Source organism: Psittacula echo (genome assembly GCF_963264785.1).
Source record: "Psittacula echo genome assembly, chromosome: 1".
Classification (NCBI taxonomy): Eukaryota; Metazoa; Chordata; class Aves; order Psittaciformes; family Psittacidae; genus Psittacula; species Psittacula echo.
The window spans coordinates 135,404,059-135,426,397 of NC_137735.1; the positions used below are offsets into that span (position 1 = coordinate 135,404,059).

The window sequence follows — 22,339 nt, forward strand, 5'->3', positions numbered from 1 at the left end:
ACATTCACACAAGAAAGAAAATTGTCGGTTTCCCTGTCTGACAGATAAAATCATAATGGTTTGTGACAAGATCACACTAAAAGTCCACAAAAATGAAGAACAGAATTCATTATTTCTAGCAATCTTGCTGGCCACCCTCACTTAAAAGACAGATTCTTGTTGCTATATGGATTGTTCATTTTCTTACAACATGGAAGTTAGAGTTACTGCATTTAATCTGTGGGAAGTATCAGTTCTTGATCAAGATACTATTTATCTACATTGGGAAGATATTTGTGTCAACATACAAAAGAGGTAGTGAAAGGAGAAGCATAGTCTTCTGTTAAGAAACAGAACTGCAGATGAAATATCCACCTCCCCTCATGGGCTCCATCATTAAATTGCTGCATTACCATATAAAGAGCAGTGAGCTGCTTTCTGGTTCATTTCCCCATGTGTGTAACACTTCTGAGTTCCACATGGTGTTGCTAAATTGAATTAAGCTTTAGTAAAGCAAGAAGCATGACAGTAGTGAAGGTGTGTTATTAAATATTTTCTGATAAACCTTTGTCTTATTTGGACTGATACTCTATCCTTGAAACTGTGCAGGCTGCAGATAAGTCAGTGATGCTGTGATACTAAAGTCTCTTACTGGGATTAAAATTTTTTTTCCATAGGCATTTCCATTACTAAAAATTCAGTACCTCCTGCTAGTTTTAAATCTAGATTTGCAAAGATCAAAATGCCTGTTAGAACAGAGTAGGGTCATCTATAATAATTAGATGTATCTGATATCTAGACAATATGGATCTGCCTTCTTAGTCTTTTTCTCTCCTTTCATCAGAAATTGACTGGGAAGGACTCAAAAATTGTTCCACAAAATGTTAGCATCTTGACAAAATCACTTAAACCACTGAAGTTCCACTTCTTTTTTAGCTACCCCGAGCATGGCTTTGAAATCAACCTACTTGGAGATTCACAATACACTTTGAGTGACTGTAACCTGGATGCATTCTTTGGTCCAGTTGCGCAATTTTTTGGCACCAAAAGACAAAGAATTTTGTCTGTGCTGTTTTCTATACACGGTTAACTCTTTGCTACCTTTCTACTTTCCCAGCTACTGATTTCAGAGACATTGTCATTCTGCCTATATTGCAGAGTATCATCACAAGGATGACAAAAAGATGGCAAAAAGATTATCCCCACTAAATAATGGTCTAGGAAAAAAATAGAGTCACAAGCACCACTTGTCTGCCTCATCCTCTTTGTTGTGAATGCTTAGTTTGACTAGGATTGCCTGGAAATTGAAACCATGTTTCGTTTTATCTGAAATAAATGTTTTCCAATAAACTTCAATTTGAGTTTGAACCAAGAGACCCAGTTTGTTTTAATTTAGTAATTACACAGTTGCATTATTAGATAGTGACTCATTTAATAGTATCATGCACCAGTCCACTGTGGAATTGTATATGCATTGTACCTCTTTTTTTCTAAGGGTAGAAAGTGTGACTACAACAGTGTTGTTCATATTGAATGAAAGAGCATGCTAATGCAGATGCTAGAGGCTCACAAGAACTGTGATCAAAGGAAATGCGATGACACTTTACCCTTTCAAAGGATGAGTAACAAGCACAAACTTCAGACATGTTTTGTTCCATGCAGTGATGCCCAAGCTAATTGTGAATTGTCAGAGTGACCAGAAATTAGAACAGATTATGTAAGGGTGTTGCTAAATGTCTTTGTTTGAATCAGGTTTTAGAAATCGGGATAATGACTATCAAGGATGATAAAAGTATAGTTGAAGTTAGACTAGATTCTCTCTCAAGATTCTTTCTAATCTTACATTTCTGCAAGTGTGACCTACAGCTTACTTAAACTCACCTTTCCTTGGTTATAAGAGTATTCCTTAAATTTTCTATTTCATTTTCTATCAATTTTACCCGTTTTTTAATTTCATTTGCTTTCTGATGAGCAGCATGCACCAAATCTATACATTTATTCCTTTCATTTTGAACAACCTCATATATTTTAGCAAGTCCTTGGAGTCTGAAGAAATGACAAATGTGAAAGAAATAATTATTAGAATTTTATGCATTCACTACTTGGATAAAAATTGCATTAAACCACATTTTTTAGCTAATGTGTTGTTATTATTATTCTCTTACTCTTTTTGGATTTTTCTTCCCTTCTTTTCAAACTCTTTTATTTCAAGATCCTTTCTTTTTAATTCTTTAATAACATTTTGGAGTTGTATCTGGAATTTAAATAGAATTCAGTGAGCACTTTAGATATATCAAAGAAACGTCTTCAAAGAAATGACTCAGAACAGCTATTCCTATTAGTCAAGGAAAATACATTGAGATGAGAATATTCTAAGAACTTATTCCAATTATAATTTACTGCTTTTATTGCAACAACATTAAAGACCACACTTTTGCTATGTATATTAAGCTTACAACAATTGTTAATGTAGATAATTTGATGCTGCACCTTAGAAAGATTGGTCCCTTATATCTGGAGTTCTACTGTTTCCTCTCGGTTCCATCGCTGTGTAATTATTTGGCATATGCACCACTTTTCAAACAAATTTTATTTTACTCTTTTCTGGCTTTTAAACAAGCACTGATGCTTGAGTAGAATGGCACATTTTCATTCTATTAGCGCTCTGGACCTTTTGATTTCAGTTGTATTCAGTCCTTAATAGCCTGTATCGTTAACCACCTATGGACAGGTCTTTTCTCTCCTCTCACTTGTATCAGGAGAAGGAGGCTGGCATTACTGGATGCTGGGCTGCAACTCTGGGCATGTTTGTGTGTTGATTAATTTGTATTGTTAATTTATATTTGTTATCCTTTTATGGACTTTTATTGAAGGTACAAAGCATGACATGTTTGCTTAACCTATTTTTATAGACAGTCAAAGATCCCTAAGGTACCTTACCTAACTTGTTTGAATACAGACATACGTTGTGGAAGCATAGTTTGTTCCCATAAAGCCACTCGGCATTTAATATATACTGTGCATATTTACAGCACATATATGGTATTACAAAGCCAGCAAAATGCAGGCAACAAACCAGCAAACACAATGACTACTCAGTAAGAAAAGGTTTATTTGCCTCTTTTTTTAAATTAATATAATGATTTATGCCTTGAAATGTAACAGGAAAATAAAAATTACTTCCTGTCCTTGGACTGAACAGCAGTTCTCTTTATCTTCTAATGGCCATATGTTCGTAAAATAAAACACACATGTGTACTTCTGAGAATATCAGTTGAGGCTCTCTGCTTTCCTGCCTCTTTCTTTCAAAACTGTTCATTTTACTCCATAGGCTTGAAAGAAAATATCCTTTCAAATACCTTGTTTCAATTGTGGCGTGATATTTTAATATACTGTTGCACTGCACTGTAAATTGCCAATGAAAGTGAGCTTCCCATGTTGTGATGGAACTTGAAAGTGGGAAATGAAAGTCCATAAGGCTCCCCTCACCAGTAACGTTATTTCTTCTTATACCAGCTTTTACTTCAGAAAAGTCTTCCTATTATATGAGATAGATAGATAGATTTTTACCTGGACTTTCTGAACATCCCTAGATTTCTGTTCCCTCTCTTCAACTTTGAGCCATATCAGATGTGCAAGTCTGGACAACTCTTTTCTGCTTTTGTCCAGGTCTTTGTAAAGCAAGCCTTCTTCAGCAATGCATTCTTGTAACACATGGGCATCCATACCTGATATCATTTCCTAAACAAAATTAAATTCAATTCCTTATGCATTGGTGCATCAGTGTTGGCAAACCCAAAATGGGAGTACTTTGGGTTTATCTGTAAAGTGAACTATGTGGATTTAAAAAAAACCCAAACCCAACCCAACCCAAACTGCTTTAAAATTACAGCTGGACCATCATGTGCAGTCCCTTTAATAGTGTGTCCAAATATTTTATCACCAGAAGCATTTCTGTTCCTCAGTCTAGCATGTCTTTCAGCTATTATTTATTGGGCAGAAAGGTTTCTTGTGGCCATATAATCTTTAAATCCTTTTACTGTCAGGTCTTGACATATCTATATTGCACAACGGAAGACACTGACTGAGCTTTCACATTAAGAGACCAAATTTAGACATTTAAAATAGAGCAAAGTATTTAGATGCCTAGAGTTGTTAGAGATTCAATGAACTCTAAAAAGCTATCTGTTCTGCCCAGTGGAGGTTAACCTCTTTAGAAGGTGAATGGATGGCTTCCTAGGCTTCACTGACTACAGGACTAGATTGTTACTGACTATCGTGGCACATTAGGTACATGCCACATACACAAATAGTGACATGTAGATACGGAACATATGTGTATTCAAACACAAGCTGAATCCCACCTGATAATGCTAACGAATTCAAAGACAGCACATGTTTTATCACTGGAAAGCTGCACCTAGAAACTCCCATAATTTTTATTTCAGACAGTCCCTTTGCTCTCATGATTGAAAAGCAACTGTTGCAGTGAAAAAGCATGAGAAAGCAGAACTCAGCACCTGTTCGGTTAAACTTCTCTTGATCACTTCAACTTCTTTCTGCAGTTCTTGTCGTCTTTCTAATAATAATCCACTACTTTTAGCAATAGCTTCTGCCTACAGAAATAAAACAAGCACACTGAGTGATGCAAACAAAAGATTTGAAAAATATAAACTGCAGATAATGAATTTGAAGTAGTTACACAAATTAAGAACTGAATTTTCTGTCTTACAATACCTAGTCCAAGAGTTCTTCATTGAGTGGAGTTCCTCAGCAACATGTCCATGCTTCTCAATTTTTTCTTTTGAGAATTTACCTATAAACACTAATCTTCACAAAGCCCAGTTTAGCTACTGAATTTCTAAGGGTTATGTTTTTTGAGCAACTAAACTCATTAAAAAGGTAACAATCACCAAGAGAGACTATGTAAAGATGTCACATTCTAAATTCACAGAGGATTTTCAGAGTTAAATTCTCACCTTACTGAAGGAAAAACAAAATAGATCTATCACTGATTTGAAAACAATCAATAATTCACATCTGTGTAGATTTGTTCTCATATTTTTTGCTTTTCATTAAGTAGGATTTTCCTGTTTCCTCGTTAGGCTGTAGGAACTCAAAACTAACAAAACAAACAGTTTTGTACTAGTTTTTGCTTGTACTTTTTAGAAAAATTTGTTTATTCAATCAGAAGTGGTGAAGGAAGACACATTAGAAACTACCTTCTGACTAAAATATGTATGAACAATCCCATTACAAATACTTGCATGATGTAACTTGTAAGGCGAAAGTTGCATTGGCCCCACCGTCATTAACTTCAAACTTCAACATTCTTTACAGTTATAAGTAAGAGATACAGCAGATTAACTATGCAGGCATATGTTGCCTGTCTGTAATTGAAAACCTGTAATTCACACAGGTGGGAATAAATGACACTCGACAACACATCTGGATGCTATTCAAAGATAATATATGCAATGTTGTAGTATCTCTCAGATCTCAACCAGATGTTAGAATATAAAACACTATACCTCAATATAGATAATAAGATGTTTTGCAGTTGTAGTTTTCCCTTCCGTGATAATATTATAAAATTAGATGTTCTCTTGCATTAAGGGAAAGCAAAACAAAAGGCACAGTAAAGGTCAATCTGTGGAGTTATTTTAGTTTCAGCTGCCAACTCTGAGATTTGATTTGACTTAGGTTTGCTAAAATATCAGTAAAACTTATTCTAAGCAAGTTACTTTCACTCTTGTAAAGACAGCAAACGTGGCTTTTCTGTGGAATATATATATTAATTACAACTGCTGTGTAAAAAGGCTGCAGTGTCTCTAAGTAGGCATTTCTACATTTTCAAGATGGGATTCCAAAGGTATCATCAAGTTCTTACGTCTAAAAGTAGAAAGCTCCTATAAACATCTTTAATCCATTAAGGACTTTTGTTCACATAAGACATGACTAAACTTAGGCACTTTTGGCTGTCTCTGTGCTGGCCTGACCAAAGAGAATGCATGCATGGAGAGTTCTGCCCTGGGCTGGCAACAGCCAGAGCAGCCAGTTCTCTTTCACACAGAATGTTGGCATTTAGCAATAGCTGACCTTTCACAACTTATTAAGAAGAAAAACACATTTGAAGAAAGTGTTCCTGTAATTTCCTTATTCAACAAACGAGTCATTCTGCACTTAGCACGTGATCTAAAGTAAGAGAAATTTGAGGAAGCACACTGATGTACTGCTGCTTCTGCAATCCCTTTTTTTTTACTAGCAATTCATTCTTGTGAAACTTCGAATCCTAACAAATAAATGTAAACTGTAAGTGGTTAAATAAACTTTAACTACTTAAAGGTCTTCCAAATTTGAACAGTCTCAAGATAGCAAAACCAAGCAGAATCAAGCTTGCCACTCTAGTCTTTCATACTCAGTACTTCATTTGAACTGACTATGCAGAGGAGTGGTGATTTCACATTTGCTATTCTAAAAGAGCCACAAAAGGAACCAGAGGAAACACAGAGCATGGGCTAAAACAATTATATTGCCATGGCCTGTTTGTGTTAAGGTAGCATCCTGCAAATTCTGGAGTAAAATTCTGCTTATAATTCCACTTTTTCCACTACTAGCGTTCCCTTTCTACCACTCTTTATAATGATACTATCTGCAAGACACATACAAGCCTGTAGTGTTAGTACTAAGGGAATCCTTTGCAATGCAACTTAACCTTTGAGTGTCTTATTACAGGTCTCACCTTTTCACAGTGTGAAAGGGTTGAGTCGCGTTTGGATCTCACCCAGGACTGTGAATTCTAACCACAGATGTCAGTGAATTATGGCATTTGATTTTAGCATTACATGTCTTTGAACAATCTGGTTCTCCCTCCAGGAATATTTCCTCAGTAGGAATAAATAACATTGCCCGGATTTTCTTAGCTCATGCTGAACAGAAACTCAGTATGAGCTTTAAGATTAAAGTCTGGAATGACTCAGCCCTTTAATCAGTATTTGAGGAAATTCTATTTAAAACTTTTTGTATAGTTATAGACCTTTCCTCCCTCCTCCTAAGTGGGCTTTTATTACTTAGTAATTAATACATGTGAATTCAGGAGGAATTTCAGGGGAGATAAAAAAAAAAAATAAATATTTAAAACCACTAAATATCACTGAGTAATGATTAGAGATTTTAAACAGCAAAGTTAAGTATGGATGAGTTTTGATATCATATAGTTATTGTTAAAAACTTAACACTGATATAAATAAGACTTTTTTTCTGCCCTGAATTGCTGAGGAGGACCAAGAAAAATTTCAAGGATGCTGTGTCAAGGTAGGAAACACAAAGTCCGGTGAAAAATTATTCACTCGACTAAGCACGATTAATTTTATAAGACTGACTTACAATTTAGAATAAACAAGGGGCTAGTTTAGGTGAAAAGCTTAAGAAAGATAATGGAAGAACCAGTAACAAGAGGAAGAGAATACCAAAATGATAGAAAAAAAAAAATTAAGACAGACTTCTGCAGACAAAAGAAAGGAAATGTTTTGAACAGACAAGCAGAATGAGACTGCTCTTTAAAATCAGCATAATAGAAGACAAAAATAAAACTGAAAAGAGTAAATCAGTATGGAAAGAGGAATGGGTGAAATAGTAATGCAGGGAGAAACTGGAGGTGAAATTTGAATGGAAATAAGGAGAACATGGGGAATTATTTCATATTTTTTAATATCAAATTTATATAGTGTTACTTTCCTGTTTCCTGGACTAATGTTAAATACATTATAAATTATTTGCAGTAATATACAAACGGCCTTCAAATTTTAAAAAGATAAAAACATTTTAAACATTTGGAACAAGTCCAGAGGAGGGCCACGAGGATGATCGGGGGACTGGAGCACCTCCCGTATGAAGACAAGCTGAGAAAGTTGGGGCTGTTCAGCCTGGAGAAGAGAAGGCTGCGTGGAGACCTCAGAGCAGCCTTCCAGTATCTGAAGGGGGCTATAAGGATGCTGGGGAGCGACTCTTCATCAGGGACTGTAGTGATAGGACAAGGGGTAACAGGTTCAAACTGAAACAGGAGAAGTTTAGATTGGATATAAGGAAGAAGTTCTTTACTGTGAGGGTGGTGAGGCACTGGAATGGGTTGCCCAAAGAAGTTGTGAATGCTCCATCCCTGGCTGTGTTCAAGGCCAGGTTGGAAAGAGCCTTGGGTGACATGGTCTAGTGTGAGGTGTTCCTGCCCATGGCAGGGGGATTGGAACTAGATGATCTTAAGGTCCTTTCCAACCTTAACTATTCCATGATTCTATGATTCTGTGATTTATCTTTTCATTATCTGGAAGTCAGGGAGTACTTGGCTCCATTTTTCTGATACAAATTTCTTTTATTTTAATGGGCAAGTCATTATATTACTTTGATCACTAATGACCACAGTTCCACCATGCTTTAAAGGCAGACATGACACCACAGTGCCCGTATTATCTCCCAGTTCTCCTTCATAGGACACTCCCACTCAAATTCCACTTCTTAAGAATAATCCAAATTTATCTTCATGCAGTATTTTTGTCACAGCCGGAGAACCTAGGCATTTCTTTCTTAGTTGTAGCAACACTCTTGACACTTTTATGTGTGTAAGACTCCAGTCTTCTCCTTTTCCCCCTTTTGGGACCCGTCAAAAGATTTCACTGGCAGATTTCTTAAAAGAAAATTTAGAATCCTTATGGTCAATGCATTCATACAGACCTCTAATTTGAGTCTTTTATGCTGTGATTTATCTTGTTCCAAGGCACCAAAAATCGTATTCAATTGTAACTCCATCTTTTTTAAGGTTTTCAGCTCTCTGTCCTTCTGTGCTTGCTTGTGAATGAGAATATCAGCTTGCCCTTTTTTCTCCAAGGCACGTTTATTCAAATTCTTTTCCAGAGCTTCTCTGTATAGATAGGCACAGAATTTTAGAAACAGGCAACTTGACCAAGACATGAATGGAAACAGACATGATCATTTTAAGGGGTTTTGAGAACTGCATCATTATGGCTGAATAGCAAGATAAACTCATAAACTAGTGGCACAAATTGCCTAAAAAGATGGCATTTTTATAACTTTAACCAATGATAATATTCCTAGTGATGTCAGTGAGGTCTTACAGTCTGTTCTAAATATGCTAGAAATTCCAGAGAAACTTTTACTTACAAGAAGAAAACACATTTTTTTAGTATGAGGAAATATTTACATGTATGCTTCTCTTAAACGTTTCAATTTAAAGTGCCACTAGCCATTAATATAAAGCTTTAAACTCAGAAGCATTGTTGCTGAGCATATGGTCATGATTATATCTATACATCTTCCTCTGCAAAGAAGGAATCGTTTGAAGCCTTCAATCCACCCAACAGTTTATTTTACTTTAAAAAGTTATATAAGCCCATAAATCAAGGCAATATTAAAGGGATGAGTAACTGATACCCACTGAAACTCAGGAGTGGGTGCAGAAATCTATGATCCTCATTTGAAAAATTAAAATACTGACATATTCTTTTTCTTGTTCAAATCACTTTCTGTGGGTTACACAGAAAAAAAATAACTTTTCACTGGAATGAGAAACCCTCTTAAAAATTTCCCTTTCAGAGTAAAATCCAGTTCCACTCTCCCTGCATTTTATCAAGTAGTTATGTTTTCTGATGTTCTTCAAGCCAGATCCTAGATTGCAGTAGGTTATGTAAACATTTCTGAAGTCAAAACCAAGCCTCATAATTTCAATTCCACACTTGTTGCAGCACAAAACTTGAAAACATAAGCAATACAGCATTAAAAAGAGAGATCTTTGAGAACAAAGAATTGTTCACACATGCTACATGGCTTGTTTCTAACCTCTCTGCTATGATCACCAATTCTTTCTCTCTGTTAATTTCTATTAATTTTGCCAAAGTACTGCATTCTCGTTCTTTGCTTTCTAGCAAAATTTTTTTCTCATCCAATTCCTTCATTATATCTTCTCTTTCTTGCAAAATCTCTTCAGTCCTCTTTTCAATGGCTTTCAGGGTACCATTCAACTCTTCTATTTGGTCATCAAGGGCTTTTTTCTTCTTCTCTTCATTGCTGTGGATATATTTCAACAAAACAGTAGGGGTTAACATTTCCACATGCGTATTTAAATGTCAATGTTTCATTTCATATACTACGTTTTTCAGTGCAGCACATGGATTTTAAGTGAATTATAGATGCTTTTTAAAATATTGATCCTAATTTTAATCAACAACTGTACTCGGTCATCTCAGTAACAAATAGATGAAAAGAAGCCACACATATGTATTTATCTATATATAATTATTTATAGAAGCATACTTTTTTTTCCAGTTTATTTTCTCAGCTTCTTTTCGAAGTTTTACTGGAACACCAAGGATCCTTACTAGCTCATCCTAGTGAAAAAACAAAAAAGTTACATTAATAGCCTTAAAATCTGATGACATTTCATAGAAGTAATATTCACCTACAACTGCTGCGAAAATGAACAGGAAATATATTTTGAATTTCTTGAGTTTGTCCCAGAGAAATATAGCTGCTACTTCTGAAATTAAACATTAAATTTACGATTTCATTATGTCTGAAAGATAAAAATTATGCTTGAATATTATTAATACCTCTGATTATATTACCTATACCATGTAAAGTGGCAAAAACGTGGGTATGTTTTTTAGTTGTCAGCATGAATCTGCATTAACTTGGATCCGGGCATATGTTAGAGCAGCCTGCAGTAACACAACATAGCAAACATGCCATTTTTTAATCAAAACCATGACTATTATTTCCTAAAGGAATAATAATGGATATGGGACAGCAGCATGTTTCACGCTTATTGAAAAATGATGTAATATATAATGTAATGCCATCTAATGAATTTGGAATGACAAAACAACATTCAGAAGATTTACTGTTTCCTTGGACAAAGCATGCGCCCATAAACACATACATACACACAGACACACAAATAATTTTGTGTTACTTTTAAATTAGCCTGCTTCTCCAGAAGCTTTTCCATTTCTTTCTTATCCATTAACATCAGCTTTTTCTTGGATGAAACATCTTCCTTTATTGCATTAATTTCTGCTTTCCTTTGGTTTACTTCTTTGCAGAGCTTGTCACAATTTTCTTTCAACTGTTTAATTTTCTTATCTGTTCCCTTTAAAAATTAAGTAAAAGACAAGGTTAACATTATTTTCCCTGTTAAATTTTACAAGCTTGTGATGTTACAGATTCATTAACAGTGACTGGTGATAACAGTTTTTACAACAAGGTATGAAATACAATCTTTCAACAAGATGTGTGTTTCCTCTATCAATAACCAGCAGAATTTTATCTCCAACAAAACCACATTTATTCATCAGAATTTATGACAGCAAATGTATTTTCCATACTCCGATCCCAGAACCATAAACCTGTACCTACGTTTACATGCAGTATCCATTTGATGAATATAGTAAAATATTTTCTTGAGTAAACTTAAGAAGATCCAGATCTTTTCTGAATCAGTTATTCATCGCTTGCCCTAGAGTTATCAAACCTAAATGATATGATATAGGCTCTCCTATAATGTCTACCTCATGTTTACTCTATGTATTCCAGATTTTAGATAGACTCCAGAGCTACTCACTGTGAAAACATTTTCATTCATGTTTTCATATATTTGCTGACAGAACATAAACCATGGCTTTGCTCATGTTTTGTACTTACCCTGTGTTTTGGAATTCTTGCATATTCGCTTTCCAAAAGACTTTTTTCTTCTTGCAAACTACAGGAAAATCAAAACAAAACTAAATAAATATAATAAATATTACTATAGTATAGTACATAGTAAAAAAGTGTGGAAGCCTATCTCATGTTAGACTAAAATCTAAGGTGAATTACCATCAAGGACAATTGAAAAGTGTCCATATTTAAAGGAAGGTTGCTGACTGGTAACTGGAAGTCCTGAAAGACAGGTTGTACATATGCAGGCTTTTTCTATAGTGTGAAAAAACATCCTGAAAAGACAGGAGTCATAGACTAATTCAATGGGGTACAGTAGAAAACTAAACTGAATAGCTATGGTGATCTTAACCCAAAACTATGTTGCAATTTAAATTCAGGCAATAATAGAGACTGGTGCCGAAGGAGGGAAGAAGGAAGAAAGGAAAAAAACAGGAAGGGTCTTAGATATTCTGGGTGTGTTTTCAGTGATGCTGCTCTGAGAAAGATGGAGGAGCGACTACAAAAGTGGAGCTGAACCAGCAAGCTTGTTGGACATACAATAGGAGCTTCTTGGTGGCATTAGCCCTAGTGAAGAAATACAGATAGATCCCCAGCGCATGTACAAAACAATTCTGCCAGGAGATAAATGGACTACAGCAGTCTGCATGTCATCACAACAAAACTGAGCTTAATTAGGTCATTGTGCTGTTGAGCTGGAACAAGGAGGCAGGTTCTCACAATGTAATTAGAGCCTCTGCTGATATTTCTGAGTCTCAGGCTATAAAGATTGCAGCTGGGGAATAGGTGGAACCACCAAATCCTCTGTCCAGATATAGCAAAGAATCAACTTTGGCACTTAAATTTGTGTTTGAAATTACAGCTGATGGATGTACTGGTCAGGCCTCCTTTAGACTCAGGACAGAATAAATAACTAATTAAGGGGAGTATTAAGAGAAGGGACCAGGCTTTCACAGAATAGCTGTGTCACTTGGGGCTACAAACAATGCAAGGGGTCCTAGGCAGCCCCACAAGTCAACTTATGTACGCAAAGCAACTACTACAGTTGCTTCTGGATGTGGCTGACACTGAAGAGAGGCAGCTGATTGGTATTTCTTTTTTTTCTCTGAAACCTTTCAGCATCAGCCTAAGACTTAGCATGGTGGTGGTTCAGGCACCACAAGGTGGTCATGGGATAGAGATAAGTCTCCTAGCAGCCAGCCTCATGGAGGATCATCACTAGGATCTTGTGCTCAGTTCTTTATCAGTGCTGACACAAGGTGTAAACCCACTGCCCCCTAAATTTATTCTTATATTTTGGTCCTCCAACAAAAGAAGCAAAGCTCATACCTGGAGGCCTCAGGCAACATCTTTCCAATCAAGGAAAGAAAACAGTCAAAAAGAGAATTGGGTTGGTGGTGTTGTAATGAAAAAATAATAAATAAAAATATCATGAAGGACAAGTTCTGGCTGAGATGAAGAGCAAAGAGAAAATAAAGACACAGGGTAGATGTTGTTGATTTACTGTGTATATGCATATTTGTATGTGCAGAGTACAGGGACTGCTAAGTCTAAAACTAATTTGAATGTGAGTGTTTGAACACCAGTGGAATGAATGAGTGTGCAAAAAAAATCTTTCAAAGAAAAAAGTTGAATTTAGATCAGGCTTCCCCCAAAAATGATAAAATTACTTACAAAATAAAAAATTCTATTGCAAAATCTATTATAACTTAAGAAATTGCACAGAAGAGTGAAGAAAGACCCAGGGGTATTTTTGCAGGTATACAATGCAAGCGCATGTGGATGAAAGAAACACCATAAGGCAATTTCTTCTTTGCTGCAGTGTGACTCAGGAACTACTAGCTTTATGTTCCATGTTTAAAGTCAATAAGAGGGATCAAACTGCATTTAAAACTGAGCTACTTCAATTCTGTGATGCCAGCTTTGGTCTGCTCCTGTGTACCACACCCCTAAGCTTCAACTGAGTTTGTTGTATTGGAATGCCATGAGGGTCAAATACAGTGCTTGCACTTACCAACAGGTTGTCTAAATGTATAAACATATTAATAAGGACAAATCATATTCCCAACACATTCTGGCAGGACTCCTAGCTGAAGTCCTTGGGAATGGCATAATCACACTAATTATAAAGAATTCCCACTTTGCACAAATACCCATAACTGACTGCCACAAAAAACTATTAAGTAAGTCTTGTGCAAACTGATTAAAGAGATACTGCATTGCTTGTCATCAGTCCATGCCATCCCCTCTTTAATATCATGCCAGACGATCAAAAGAGAATCCCAAAAACCAGAAGGGAGAGCAAAGTTGACACTGTTGGTTTTTTTTTTTGTCACATTCCTCACTCATGAGGACAGATTCCTGTGGAGCCATTCCAGTTTCTCAACAAAGGCTTTTCCATCCAGCAAAAGTAAAATGATTTGAACACCCATTTTCTGTGACATAAACAAAGGCAACACTGACAGCAAGCAACAAGTAACCAAGTTACCTTGAGCAGATCAACTACTTCCACACAAAAAACAGTGAAAGGTTGAAAAGAAAAAGGTGGTAAAAGAAAGAAGTTAAATCTCTCCCTTTTGAGCAATGAGTTTGGTCCAGCTGCCCACATTCAACAATTAGACAGGTGCCCTTGTGCTATTATCCCCAGGCTTCCTTACTGACAGGGATGAAAACAAGAACCTGCAAAGGGCAGGTCATCTGACATCCCACTTGCCTATTTTAGGATGAGATAAATGAATGGCTGAAGATAACATATTTCTCTCTGTTGACTCTAAAGGGAGACAAAGATGATTAACTCAGATTAAGAAATCAAATAAGATTCTTCACAGTTTTAAGTTCAATTTCTGATTTAATAGCTATATAGATACAGAAGCTTAATGTAAGCAGAGAAAATCTGGTCTTTTCATTTAGCATCTGAATCTTGAAATTTGTGATATATGAACATCAGCCTCCTGACTGCCCATAAAATAGACATCGATCACAAGAAAAAACCAAATAGCTGCAAGTGGCATTAGGCATTTATAATTCCCATTGGGTTATAGCCCTTCTTTGATAAGTGTATATTTCAACACCATGTGAGTTTTAATATTATTATTATTATACCTATAATAATATACATAATGAAAGAAAGATGAAACTCTAAAGTTTAAGCATTAATGTTCACAAATGTTTCTCACATTGATTTACTTATTTTCATGAAGCTTAATAGCAGTACTGTACATGAAAAGCTATCATGGATGCAGATATAATGAATTTAAAAAAAAAAACCTCAGAAAATTGGACCACTAATGAAAATACATTCCAGCTTTTTCCCTGAGAGATGTCTACAGCTGCAAACTGACACAGAAATAAAAAGATTAAGTCAGAGAGATTAAGAAATGTAGCGGCAGTTGTCAGCAGAGGTTCATTTCAGTTCCTTAGCTCACAAAAAAGCCAGGATGTTGTTATTATTACACATCCCATAATGCAAGAAAGCAAACTCCTTCAGATACTCTGACACATGGCTGGAATTGCTGAGGAATCCATAGAAGGTGCTCAGCACCTCACAAATAAAATGCTAGTGACCACAAGTAGAAGATATCACAGCCAATAAGCTGCCAGCATGAGATTTCTGCAAAGCTTTCAGCTGTGATTAGTTTCCATGTACTGGAAAATGCAGTCATAAGACCAGTTGATAACAACTTCAACTGCAACTCTATTCATTTTACTTATGACTTGTAATTCTTTACTAGAAAAACTATGGACAAGAGCTTAACATTTCACTTTTTATTTATTGGGTGACTAACCCTGAAATAATTACAAGCATTGAAATAATTTTCCATATTTGCAATGCTTCTAAAAGGACAAACTTAATTTTGCAATCATGACTTGCATGCAATAGCACATTCTACTTCAGTGAATAGCCGTTCTGCTACCTACACAAATGACTGTGAGGGCTGTAGATTGGACTCAGACTTTAAAGTAAAATTCTTTTCAAGAATTAGGCACCTTTAATCTCACAAACTCCTGTTATAGATAATTTCATTACAATTTAATTGCTCACTTTTAGGTATATGGTTTAGATGATAAATTAATTTAGATGATATATTTATTATTTCTCAATAATAAACTGTTGTTACTATTGCCTTATAAAAAACCCCAGCTCTTTATTTGGTCTCACAAACCAGGACTGTAAGCCTCACATGGACATTAAAATGAAAAGTTTCCTCAAGCTAGAACAAATCCTTGTGATCACACTGAGCTTTTCCTTGCATTAATCTGATTTTTTTGTCTATATTCTTCTTTATGAAGGCTTGTTCAGTCCCAGTTATATGGAGAAACTTCACAGCTCTGAACGCAGCTGTACCAGAACTGAACTGGGATCTCTATTTTTCTTTTTACTTTATTACACTTGCCTCACAGGTTTGGAGAGGAAGAATACTTCTGTAGTCAGCTCTGACTTTGGGGTAGGAGCCTAGAATTTATGACCTCAGTAAAACGCTTCCACCTGCTGTTCCCCTTCCGTGCTGAACACTCAGGCAGACACACTATCAATGAACCCAGTATAGCAGAGCAGAAACACAAACTCAAGAGGCACACCACAGCCACGCAGATGCCCTCAGCGTGACTTCTCTGACAGCTGAAGTGCATCAGTGCTGGTTCTGAATACCTCATGTACCTATTCAAGCTATGAAAAAGTCACAGAATCCCTGAAAATCTGCTGATACTACAGTGCATAAATAAAGAGTTAAACCAGAAGATGAAATATCACATTCGCCTGTTGAAGTTATCTGATCTGGAAAAATTGTTTACAGAGGCAAGAAAACAGGAAATGAAATATGGAAAAGAGACTACAGAATACTAAAGACCCTCAAGACAAAAACAACTTTGCTAATGTTATGGTATATCTGTATGACTCTTCAAGAAAAAAGGTTTATTGTTGTCAGATTTGAATCTGAGTGAAAAAGGGTACTAAGCTAAAGCGGGAAGTAAAGGCAGCAGAGACTAGAGAGATGCTTCAGAGAGAAAAAGGCTTACAGAAACGGAAGCAGATCTGTCGAAGCTTGCTTTCAATCCCAGCTCAGCAGTATTTCTGTGTAGACAAGATCCAAGACTTTTAAGAAATGGATAAAGCAATAAATAAGAGACACGGATATTCTTTTCAAAAGCTTTTCCCCTCCATAATCCCCACCTGCCATACATGAAAAGGTAAATAAGCAGTGTTTGCTTTGAGACTAAACAGCCATTAGTCATAATTCCCAAAGAGAAGTTTACTTGTAAGTGCCAAGCACAGCTGGAACCATACTAACACAGTTGGACAACAAGGGAAACTGTGCTCCAGAGAGATTAAGGGCCAAAAAAGGTTGGAGCATGAGTTTCTAACCTTTTGAGAAATGAAGGAAACCAAGCAGTTACATAACAGCAGACTTACTTATAATATCTTTGATTTAGCTTCCTCTCTGTCTGTGACACCACCCATGCTCACAGATGTTTTAGAAGCCATTGCTCTATTATTTGCATAAAACTATCTGGCATATAGGTCTTCATTTTACATCAGTGTTACTATTAGATGAACTGTACTTCACAAGTCCATTCTGGACATTCATTTTGACTGTCCTTCACAGGCACCAAAACCATCCCCTCTTTATAAACATGTATTCACATCCATTATCTGTTTTTCTTCATATCTCATTTCTATTTCCCCACTACATTCACTCATCTGTTCCCCACAGTCGTGTTCATTCCACACTACTTCAGCATTAAACCCCTTCTCATTTCTGGAAAGCACTATCTTCTCTCCCACTAAATAAATTGTCCACACATAACCAAGGCACATCTTCCTCACTCCACACCCACAATACGCATAAAACCCAATGCTACCACCAGGCATCAAACAGATTCCAAACAAGGAACAACTAAATAATCTGTAGCTCTTCAGTTTAGAAAGTTGACAAATTAAAGGGAGGGGAGTATAAAAGATATCAATCAAACTATCCTGCAGCAGTGAAAGTGAAGATCACTGTCTCATCCAGCACAAGAACTATAGGGTGTGAAACAAAGCTGGTTGTAGGAGCTAATAGAAGTCTGGTTCAAAAAATAAAGGAGGTGGCAGTTCTTGTGTAGCTAATCTATGGAACTAATTGCCCAGTGTGTTGCAATGCCAGAAGTCTATATACTAAGGAGGAAACAGAAGAACAACAAGGAAGAGGGGTCAACTGAGGACTCCTAAATACAGAAAACTGCATTTGGCTCATAAAATCCCTGAATTACAAAAGTCTGGAGGCTGCAGTTTTGGTCACTGTTAGATACTGCACTATATGGACCTCTGGTCAGACTGTACAGCTGGTTTTGATCTCATGCAATACATAAGACCAAACAGAGGAAATTTCTTATTAAAATGAAAGAAAACTTTTCACAGCATGACTGACCCAAACCAGTGTCTTTTTAGTCTGCAAGATAGGATATTCAATTCATATATAAAAACTAATGCAGGAAATGTGCAAGGGTAATTGAAACAATGCCTAAACTGTGTGATGTGTAGGACAGAAATCTTTCTGTCCTGAGGCAGAAAATATAGTACAAGTAAATAATCATATAAACATATAAGTAACCATATAAACATATAAATAACCATATAAACATATAAACCCCCATCATTTTTTGGAAAAGTGATGCAAATTCAGTGAAAAATGTTCATGAGATATGAGCACAAATGGGTAAAAACCATGATATTTTGAAGAGCTCATTTCTGGACTGCTTGGAAATTGCAATAAATTCTGTGTTTAGTAATTATTTCAGGAAACCATGTTGCTTAGTTATCTCATAGCAAATAATTTTTTCCAGATGCCTTCCATGTTTCTTTTTTTCTCCCACTCCCAATTTGCTGCTTTCTCAAGTTTCTTTCCCTCCTAGAGCAAACACTTGGCTCTAAAAAAAAACAAAATCAAGGAAAGATTGCCAGAAGAAAATTTGCTCTCTGCAGTTAGTACAGTGCCCCTGCACTCCTTGCAGAAATACAGCTTTAACTGCTGAGCTGCTGACATCATTTATTTGTATTTCTATACACCAATTGCACTACAGCTGGACTGAAGATAGATAATAACAGCAAGCACCCCACAAAATGAAAATATGAGTTCATCTCCATATTTTTATAAATGCAATAGTACTGTTTGTAATTTTACTATGAAAGCTTCAAGTGCAATAAGCTCGTATATTTATATATTTAAAATACATACAATATCAAGCTTATTCTGGACTTTTTTCCTTTTATAGAACAGTCGAGTATTCACTTCTTCACAGCAAATTTCTCATTTTTCTAACATGAGACTATACAAGTACTTCTCCTCCTTTAAATACCTGAATAGAAAAACTTGCATACTCATTCTGATGTTAAAAATAGCATTGTGTCTATTTATGCTATTGTTTCCATAAAATCCGAGTCACCATGTCTCTGAGACAGTTTAATCATCTATATAAAAGGTGTCCTAGACTAGAATTGTTCCTGTTAATTTTGCCTACATAAACATTAAACATGCAATGTAGTAAATTTTAAGCAGCATTTCAAAGGATACCGTAGCATGTTCTAAAATGAAAATTATCTACAAATCTCACACCAGGGTAGTTTTACTCATCACTAGAAATATTGCTGTTTCTAGGCAAAGTTTGTGGCACCTTGTTTAACAACAGCCATCAAGAAATGTGCTCATATAAGATGAGGAGGAGATTGAACTATATTCTATGTTAGGATCTTTCTAGGTAAACTATGGTAAAAATAGCAACGTTTGACTACTATCACCTACCATTTTATCTTGTACTGAATGTCAGGTTCTCTTTCTTTAATAGCATTGTATTCATTTTGGCAACTAAGAAGTTGTTTCCTTATTTGTAAAACTTCACTGAAAGATTCTTCAGGGAACTGTTCGGCTTTTTCCAGTTCATGTTGTTGTTGTTCCAGTTCTACACTAAGACGTTTGGCTTCTTGCAACAGCTGGATCTCAGATTCCTGTAAACTGTATTAAATAGAAAAAAATTTAGAACTAGGCAATGAGAAGCATCAGCTTTGTATTTATACTTCTTTACCTACCTACAATATCAAATTCAAGGTCTTCAAGACGAGATGGGATTAAATCCTGAATAATCTGGTCTGACCTTCTAGTGGACCCTGCCTTGACCAGGAAATTGGATCACAGACCTCCTGAGGTCTATTCTAACATGAATTGTACTTTGATGCCATGAGAGCAGTGGAATTTCATGTGATGGGGGGTTCTGCATACCTAGAGCTCGGGTAGGATTCATCTCATCTAATTTTAACCAGATAAAAGACAGTTAGCCTAACCTATTTGCCTAGCACTTCCTAGAACCAGTGAAGGGACAGAGAATCCATTTTATTCTAAGAAGTGCCAAAGGCTAGATCTGAATCAGCATGGGGACCAATAACAGGGAAGTACTCACCAGGACAAGGCCCAGTCTGGGCTCTCTGACACCTTTAAGTTCTTAGTAAATACCGGGACACCTACCCTCTCGTGAATTGCATGTTGCTATTGCTGTAGTGTTAACAATACACGAAATAACTCATTTAATGATACAGAAGCAGCAAATACATTTGTGGACTTTGTGGAAGCTTACTATAAGTCTTGTAGACATGATCTGACTTGTATCACTGAGGTCTAGGTTCACAGAAACAACAAACTGTAATATTCTGTCAATGTTAGGAGACTGGTGTTGATAGTATACTTAGGAACCTATGTGTGATAGCTGAGTAACAGATCTGAAAGGCTGTTAGTATTGATTATTATGGAAAAGTATTAAAGGGAACTACAGCATGAAAATTCATATGTAATACACAGCATATAAACCTTAGAAATGCTAAAACATACAAACATATATAACATATAAACAGATGCTAAAGAAATAATTCTGTATATCTTCCTAATATTATGAAATTATAACTTTTGTATAACGGTACACTAAAATCAGTCAGAAATGATGTGGAAGAATAAAGAACGCTATCCCTTGCCTTTTAGTAACTAAAAATATAATGCAATTTAATATTTTCAAAACCAAACAAATTTAGAATCTTCCATACTGAAAAATAGTATACACAAATTTTAGCTCAAAGACTACATTTATGGCTTAGCAACAAAACAAAAAATACATATGACACTGAATGATGGAGTTGAGATGGTAACGATAAAAACACAAAATACACAACTGACTATGCTGCACAAACATAGCTGAAATAATATAGCAGAAAAAGTTTCATTTTCTGTAACATTTTCATTTAGATAACCACTTCCTTTTTTAAACCAGAAAATAAGAAAACCACAGACTTCAACAGGAAACAAGAGTGTGTTTTTATCACGAACAAATATCTTCATGTTTGATGTATTTACACAGTAACTTTTAAGGGAATAAGAAACTCTTCATTGACACAAGATCCTGTACAATATTTAAATTCAATTGAAGACAATGAAGAAATAACTGGGCATCTACATAATGTACACATCTGGAATCATATGAGTTCTAAAGTAGGCTTGCCAAGTCTGATGTGGCAGCTTTTGAATTTGTGAAGTAATTAATAATTTAACAGAGGCATAAGAAGATAAGATTCCAAAACTGTCAATGAAAAATTGCCTGCATTTCTGACACCTTGGTGTGTCAGAGCATTCATATTGGGTTCCTAATTGAGATAATAAAAATGGAAATTTACAACTGAGCCACATGATTGTGTGACTAAATGGGTTTTCAGGGGCCAAATATGAGCTCAGATACATCAGCTATAGATGCAGCCTCACTGCAAAGTGAATGGGTGAGACAGCACCAAAACAGAATGACCGCCTGTTCCCAGAATTTCAGCTGTGCAGCAAACATGAATTCAAATGCACATAACACTTCGAAGAAACATACCAAAGATGCTATCTGCCAGGCACTTTCAGCTTTACAGAATACCAAATTGTGCAAAATTGAAGCCAAGAAATAAAAGACTCTAGATACCTACTTTAAATGTGCATGTTTACTGATATTAACATATGGACAAGTGAATCCCAGTTTTGATGTCTGAAAAATCCTTAAAATATACTGGAGATCATGATCAGGTTTTGGTAATTGATTCCCCTTGCTTTCTTTTAGCAGAAAGAGAAATTTATCTGTGGGAATTAGTACTCATTCACACATTGGCGTTTTACTTTGATACATGACTATAAGTAAAGAATGTGACATGATTCTCTCCAATTGACTTTCTTACAGAAGTATGACAATTTTGTACTTCTGTGGAAAAAATGAGAGATGTAATCCATCATCTAACATTTTCATGCTTTTGATGCAAGGTGTTAATGGCAGCTTTATGTGAGACAGAAAAGACAGCCGAGTCCTGTTTTCACTCAGCCCATATTCTACTTATTATACATGAAAAGGAATCGTTTTTACATAAAAGAATATTTATATCATAGAATCATAGAATAGTTAGGGTTGGAAAGGACCTTAAGATCATCTAGTTCCAACCCCCCTGCCACGGCCAGGGACACCTCACACTAAACCATGCCACCCAAGGCTCTGTCCAACCCCGCATTGAACACCGCCAGGGATGGAGCATTCGCAACTTCTTTGGGCAGCCCATTCCGGTGTCTCACCACCCTCACAGTAAAGAACTTCCTCCTTA

At 35.9% G+C, this 22,339-nt stretch overlaps 1 protein-coding gene across 1 annotated transcript in view; it reads right to left on the bottom strand.

Moving 5' to 3' along the window:
- Positions 1–22,339, bottom strand: part of CCDC146 (coiled-coil domain containing 146) — a gene marked incomplete at both ends in the record, with an annotated part of 68,087 nt that overhangs the window by 12,540 nt on the left and 33,208 nt on the right. The window contains 10 exons of the mRNA XM_080610244.1: positions 1,861–2,025; positions 2,145–2,233; positions 3,550–3,720; positions 4,500–4,595; positions 8,707–8,893; positions 9,829–10,056; positions 10,303–10,376; positions 10,961–11,137; positions 11,689–11,746; positions 19,482–19,691. Coding sequence (XP_080466370.1) covers positions 1,861–2,025; positions 2,145–2,233; positions 3,550–3,720; positions 4,500–4,595; positions 8,707–8,893; positions 9,829–10,056; positions 10,303–10,376; positions 10,961–11,137; positions 11,689–11,746; positions 19,482–19,691 — 1,455 coding nt within the window. The remainder of the gene's footprint in view (positions 1–1,860; positions 2,026–2,144; positions 2,234–3,549; positions 3,721–4,499; positions 4,596–8,706; positions 8,894–9,828; positions 10,057–10,302; positions 10,377–10,960; positions 11,138–11,688; positions 11,747–19,481; positions 19,692–22,339) is intronic.